This window comes from Equus przewalskii, chromosome 5, assembly GCF_037783145.1.
Source record: "Equus przewalskii isolate Varuska chromosome 5, EquPr2, whole genome shotgun sequence".
Lineage (NCBI taxonomy): Eukaryota > Metazoa > Chordata > Mammalia > Perissodactyla > Equidae > Equus > Equus przewalskii.
The window spans coordinates 84,676,547-84,683,489 of record NC_091835.1 but is presented as its reverse complement, the minus strand read 5'-3'; the positions used below and the strand labels follow the sequence as shown (position 1 = coordinate 84,683,489).

Genomic DNA, 6,943 nt, shown 5'->3' with positions numbered 1-6,943 from the left:
TATGTATCACTGAGAGTTTTTGAGAATTGTGTACTTAACTCCATTTTCCCCAAAAGCTCTGTATGTCTTCTACACAATTTTGCATGCTGTAATGATTTTTAGGAATGCATAGGCCGCGTCATAACCTATGCATTCCACCTAGAATTCCTTCTTCTTTTCATGCCCAACAAACCAAATCCTACTAATTTTTAAAACTTCCATTCCATTCTCTCTCCTGGGAAGCCAGCTTTCAGCCCGGATCTTATTCTCACAATTTGATGTCCTTTATATTTTTGCCTTACATCAGTGTTCAATTCTTAGACCTCAGTGTATGAATAGTTATGATTAGGAGGTAAGCCTGTCAACTCCTACTCCCCTGTTTGACTGCAAGCTCTTGGAAATGGGAATAGTAGTCTTCCACTATGAACGTTTCACAGCACCTTCAGCAGGCCTTCAATTAATCAGAGTAAACGTCAGTATCAGTAAGCATTTTACTGTATCTTACATCTTCTGCCATTCTCCAACAACTTATTTTCCAAATGCATCTATATGGATTCCCTTCCACAGGCTCTAATTCTGTTCCTATGAAACAGCAAAAGAAATAAAATTTAGTTTAAAATGAATCTCTTTATTTCAATGATTTCTAAAAATAAAAGCTATACTTCACAAAGACTGACATTTAGGGCTAAAGCTACCCCTGACGCCCAGAATAAAAGTGACTACAACACCTCCATTAACATTCGGGTCATGATGGAGTTTCCAGCCTTCAAGGGTCGCAGCTCTCCAGGCCTGACCACAGCGCTTACAGAGCCGTTGCGCCTTTGGACCAAAGAAAGAGCAGTCAGTCACGTAGAAGTGCAGTCCTGAAAAGGGACTGTGCCGTCTGAGAAGCACAAGTGACCTAAGACAGGAGCGTACTCACGGCACTTACACCTTACAGAAGGTGATGCAAACAACCAACAATGGCACTTCACGTTACCACCACCTGCACAGCTCCCTGGGGTCTCTGTCTTTCTTTCTTTTCCTAATAACTCCTTTGCTCTTTGATTTTGGGCTTACCAACAGATTCCCATGGTGCCCACAGGCAGTGAAGGCTGATGTAAAAGTATTAGAGAACACTGTTAGTCTCTATAATAACAGGGCGCTACTGCTCATTAAGGCTACAGGTGATATTCATGGCAAATGGGACCAGTCAGATGAGCCTGACACCCAGGTGAGAGAGATACACGTCTGTGGGTCCATCTTCTCTGTAGGAGCCACCCCCTCCCCATGTAGCTCACAGGGTTTGGGTAGATCACATCATCCCATCGCTGAACTCTAGGGTTAGGCATGTGAGCTAGTTGAGAACCACTCCCAGGATTCTTGCTGGATCTTGGAAACAGACACACTCCTTTTGCTAGGAATGCTAGCTTGCAGGAGGATGTAAGCCTGGAGCTGTCAGTGGCCGTCACTGACATGAGGAGTGGCTTCTTGAGAATGAAGCCAGAGAGCGGAGGGCAGAGCCAAGACCTGGGAAAGACAGTATCCTAATGACATCTTTCGACTTCCTGGATCCTGCTTAAAGCCAGATAATAACCCTCCACACTTCCCTGTTCCACAAGCCATTCAATTCCCCCCTCGTAATTAACTTGAGGTGGGTTTCTGTCACTTGAACCTAGAGATATTCTTTAAGAATATCATATCCCAAACATCATTCTGGATTTATGGCTTTCAAAAATTATGAAAGCTATGAAGCAACATAAAAAAAGTTTTGAAATGCTATCTAAAAGAGGCAGGATAAAAACTGAATGTAGAACCTTAAAAACATTGTCATATTTTGTTTTCTGTTTTTTAAAATACATCCTTGTTTGCCACTGAGATTCCTATTATCTTGCACATCACCTGACAGAGTGGCTGGGACTTAAATATCTTCTGAATAAATGTGATACCAACTTCTTTTCTCAAGTAAGAAATAATAATGATGCTTAATAATCCAAGACTTACTACGGTAAGAAATTACTTAATGTATGCTAGCGGTCTGTAACAAGGAAGAACGATCACATTTCTGTCTGGAGAACATCACAAGAAAGCTGCAGAACGGGTTCAATGAAACCGGAATCTCCTGCACATGTGACCTCATCAGTTGACAAAGCCACCCAGTGAGCTGTCCAACAGGTACTTCACATTCTAAGTGTAAGATCCGATCTATTACAAAGGAGACTGCATTTAAGGAGGTAAGGATAAGAGGAAGAAGTCTGAGGGCCAGCACAGTTTTCAAATGCTAAATAGTGTCACCTAGAAGAGCAATTAGGGTCCAACTTACTCTCAGCTTTTCAAAATCAAAGCCAGAAGTAACGGGGATATGCCTAGGGTATGACTACAAGGCAGGAAGGCAGTTTGACCTCTTAGAAAGAATTTTCTATCAGAGTTGTGCAAACCAGAGAGCACTGCGTGCTGAAGCAATGTGTTTCTTATCACTGGAAACTTTCAAACTGGAGTTAGATCCAGAAATACCGTGAAAGAGATTACTGCATCCAGGAGGCGCACCAGGTGGCCATAAATATCCCTTCCAACTTACAGTCTAGGACCTTCTGAAACTGGACAAGCAGAGTATCATGATTTACCTCTTCTGTCATTCCAGCACGGATTAGAGTGAAAAGATATTTGAGTAATCTGACTTCATCTTCTCTATCCAGATCATCAAGGGGCATTTTCTGTCTTATGGGAGCATCAGGGTCCTACCGAAAAAAAAAAAGTCATCATCTATAAATCCTTTGTACCCACATACATTTTAAACATCAGCAAGAGATGATAAATCTCTCCTGAGTTTATATATGGAAATAAATTCATTTACAATTTCATTAAGTAACAAAGGGAATGAAAGTGTCACAAGTGTTCCAAACAGCCACCCAATTGTCTGCTGCCTGTTCAAAACAGACTCCATGGTCACAGAGGCACATGCCTGGGCCAGGCAAGAAGGAAACACCAGTAGCCCAGCCCAGCCCAGCTAGGAAACTCTAGAAATGCTACTCGTGATTCAAGAGGGCCTGCGCTTTACCCTGTTGTAGCAACTACGTGGCCAAGTTAATTCTAACCAGAATTAGGCCTTGCTGGAGAAGGAGCACAGAGGAGACACTGAAGGGATCAATGCATTCTGTGACCAGAAAGTGCTTAGTTGGTACTTTCTGAGAACATATGAGAAGAGAGCCCATTATGGGATTAAGGCTATATAAAACACACCAATGCCCAATAAAAAAAAATTTTTCCCCTCCCCAAATCCCCAGTACATAGTTGTATATTCTAGTTGTAAGTCCTTCTATTTCTTCTATGTGAGCTGCTGCCGCAGCATGGCTACTGACAGATGAGTGGTGTGGTTCTGCATCCAGGAAGTGAACCCGGGCCACCGAAGTGGAGTGAGCTGAACTTCAACCATTAGGCCGTCAGGGCTGGCTCTAAAAATTTTTTAAAAACTGATTCCTAATAAATAAACAAAACTCCCCTGAAACAGTTATTGCTACCTACTCCCTTATACAGACAGAAAGAAATGTGCCTCTAAACATTTGGGGTAACACACTGTCCTTACTTCTGCAGCAAAGAGCACACATAATCTGCATGGGGCATCTCAAATGAAAAACTACTTTAACGTGACTTAAGAAAGGAAGTGATTCTTATGCCAAATGTTACTGAACGTATGGTAATATGATTATCAATGCATAAAATGGAAGGCATAATAGGTCAATTGGCTACTTTCACAAATATTCTGCAGACAGATACAATCGTTCAATTTTGGAACATGGTCTCTTTCTGGCAAAAGGTAACCACCACTTTCCACATGTGAAGAGTCAATGATTTTCACTTGCTTGCTACATGGTAATTTTGCCACAATTTATTTCAAGCTCTTCTAGTAGTTTCCAAACAATTTTCCATCAAAAGCTACTTTTGTTACCAAATGGAATTTTATCAGTTTTTTCACTGTTACTTATTTCTCCCACTCTTCACTATAAACATTCAATTCACATGCCCCTACCTGCTGCAAAGTTATATTCCTTTATTTCTACAGACTCCTATTCTTTTCAAATCCAGTTATTCCTATTACTCATATCCTAGAATGACCTTTCTAACCACAAGCTTATTCACAAAGCTTCATTTTTTTCCTCTGCTTTCTACATAAAAGAGCTTTCATAGGTAACCACCTTATAGTTGAAGAGTCAAACCTTGCTATAAAATCAAAATTAATTGGTTTTTAATGTTGGCAAATCAGGAACACTTTCTATACCTTCTTTTACAATTTACAATTCACAGGCCACGGATGTGTTCAAATATATTCCATTAAATTCAAACAAAACTTAGTAATTTTAGAGTTAAATAGTATGTGGAAACCTTTGGGAAACTAAAAAAGATCCAAAAGAAGAAAAATTCTCAGCCTTAAAAAAAAAAATCACTTAATTTTAAAGACAACTCTCATTTCAAAGAACACTTACCAACTCAGTGACAAGAGGACGGACACTTCCTATGTAAGAAGACATCTGCCGCTGTTTCAAGGTATGCAGAGTATTTTCCCTGAACGAAAAAGTATCAATTTTTTTAAAGGAATAATTTTAATAGGTCTCTTCAAAAAAATCAAATCAAGTAAAAGTAAGAAAAAGAAAGTATACACTCAGAAAAAACACGCAAAGATACTAAGTATAAAAGGGCATTTTAGGGCCGGCCCTGTGGCATAGTGGTTAAGTTTGCACACTCCACTTTGGCAGCCCAGGTTTGCTGGTTCAGATCCTGGGTGCAGACCTACACACCGCTCAGCAAGCCATGGTGAGGTGGTGTCCCACATAGAAGAACTACAATGACCTACAACTAGGGGACACAACTATGTACTGGGGCTTTAGAGAGGGGGGAAAAAAAAAGAGGAGGAGTAGCAAGAGATGTTAGCTGAGGGCCAATCTTCCTCACCAAAAAAAAGGGTGGGGGGGCATTTTAACTCAGATGACTAATGATGTTGAACTTTTTCATGTCCTTATTGGTCATCATCAATGCTTTTGTGAGATATCTGTTCACATCTTTGCTTTTTTATTGGGTTCCCCTTTTATTACTGAGTTGTACTTTATGAACTACAGGTTCTCTGTTTCTTCTTGTCTGTGGCTTGCCGATAATTCATTCTCTCAATGGTGTCTTTTAATAAGAAGTTTTTAACTTTGATGAAGTCAAATCAATTTTTCCCCTGATTACTGCTTTCTGTGACCTAAGAAACACTTGCTTATCCCCTAAGTCAATAAGGTGTCCTCCAGTTTTCCTCTAAAGCTCTATGGTTTTAGCTTTTACATGTAGGACTATGATCCATCTTGAATTAATCGTTGGGAATGGTGTGAGGGAGGTATCAAGGTTAATCTTTTTTTCACATAGCCAGTTTTTTCTGCATGGTTTGCTGAGAAGAGAATTATTATCCTTTTCCACAATGGATTACTTTGATGCCTCTGTTGAAAACCAAATGACCATATAACTGTAGGTCTGTTTTGGGGTTCTCTATTCTGTTCCATTGATCAGTAAAAAAGGGGAGACTAATTCATAATAAACTTGCAAAAACCTTAACTGGGCATTTTGACTTAAAAAAATGTTTTTTTCCCCGAAAATGAAAATTTCTCTTTATCTCAGAAAAATCACAACTACTCAAGATTTTATATATATATATTTTTTTAAAGACTGGTACCTGAGCTAACATCTGTTGCCAATCTTCTGTCTTTTTTCTTCTTCTTCTTCTCCCCAAAGCCCCCCAGTACATAGTTGTATATTCTAGTTGGGAGTGCCTCTAGTTGTGCTATGTGGGACACTGCCTTAGCATGGCCTGATGAGTGGTGCCATGTCCATGTCCAGGATCCAAACCAGCGAAACCCTGGGCCATTGAAGCGGAGTGTGCAAACTTAACCACTGGGCCACAGGGCTGGCCGCTCAAGATTTAATTTTTAACAAACATTCAGTAGCACTAATTTCCTAGTTATGCAGAGAAAAAACATAAGCGACTTGCAGATTTTGTTACATATATGTTACTGAATTCAAAGGCAATCTGAACTTTTTCTTCAAGTCTTGAAATAAATTATCCCTTTATCCTACGGGTGCTTTTTGGTTTCAAGGTCTTACAATAATTTAGAAGTATTGGAGGATGTAGGGAAAAGAAATTTTTTTAAAAATCACAAGTATCTAGAAACATGGCAAAAGTGTCTTCTTGATGATTAAATTATGATTATTAAGAAAAGAGGGCAAGGCAGTTGTTTGAAAACCTGAATTAGATCATGTCATTTTATTCTCAAGGTTTCCCATCACATTTAGAGTAACATCCCAAACCTTTACCTTGGGCTGCCTGTGAAAGTCCTTTATGAGCTGACTCCCTTCAGTCTCATTTCCTACCATTCTTTTTTCTTTTTAAAGATTTTATTTTTTTCCTTTTTCTCCCTAAAGCCCCCAGGTACATAGTTGTGTATTTTTAGTTGTGGGTCCTTCCAGTTGTGGCATGTGGGATGCTGCCTCAGCATGGCCTGACAAGCGGTGCCACGTCCGCGCCTAGGATTCGAACCAGTGAAACCCTGGGTCACCAAAGCGGAGCGTGTGAACTTAACCACTTGGCCATGGGGCCAGCCCCATTTCCTAGCATTCTTGTCTTTGCTGCGCTCACACTGGCCTCCTTGTGCAAATACTTCACCTCCGCAGGGTCTCTGCAGCTCCTGTTCTTGCCCAGAACACTTGTCCCGCAGATTTCTGCACGGCTTGCCTCCTTTATTTCTTAAAAGCCTCTCACTCTTACTACCTGTTACTTCCTTAGACAGGCCTTCCCTGATCACCTCTGCTGCTCATTATCATTTTCTATCCATCAACTTGGACTCTTTTCTTTCAAGCTCTTAACACCCAACAGGATGTATGTCTGTTCATGTGCTAACTCTCCGAAACAAGTATAAATTCCATAAAGGCAAGGTTTTTATCTGTTTTGCTGATTAAGTGG

General features: G+C 40.3%; 1 protein-coding gene across 8 annotated transcripts in view; it reads right to left on the bottom strand.

Moving 5' to 3' along the window:
- NUP107 (nucleoporin 107) overlaps window positions 1–6,943 on the bottom strand; it is a 43,488-nt gene that overhangs the window by 16,565 nt on the left and 19,980 nt on the right. For all 8 annotated transcript variants that reach the window (XM_070622010.1, XM_070622014.1, XM_070622012.1 and 5 more), the window contains 4 exons: window positions 4,440–4,518; window positions 2,583–2,696; window positions 708–798; window positions 485–561 (listed from right to left, as the gene is read on the bottom strand). In XM_070622010.1, coding sequence (XP_070478111.1) covers window positions 485–561; window positions 708–798; window positions 2,583–2,696; window positions 4,440–4,518 — 361 coding nt within the window. The remainder of the gene's footprint in view (window positions 1–484; window positions 562–707; window positions 799–2,582; window positions 2,697–4,439; window positions 4,519–6,943) is intronic.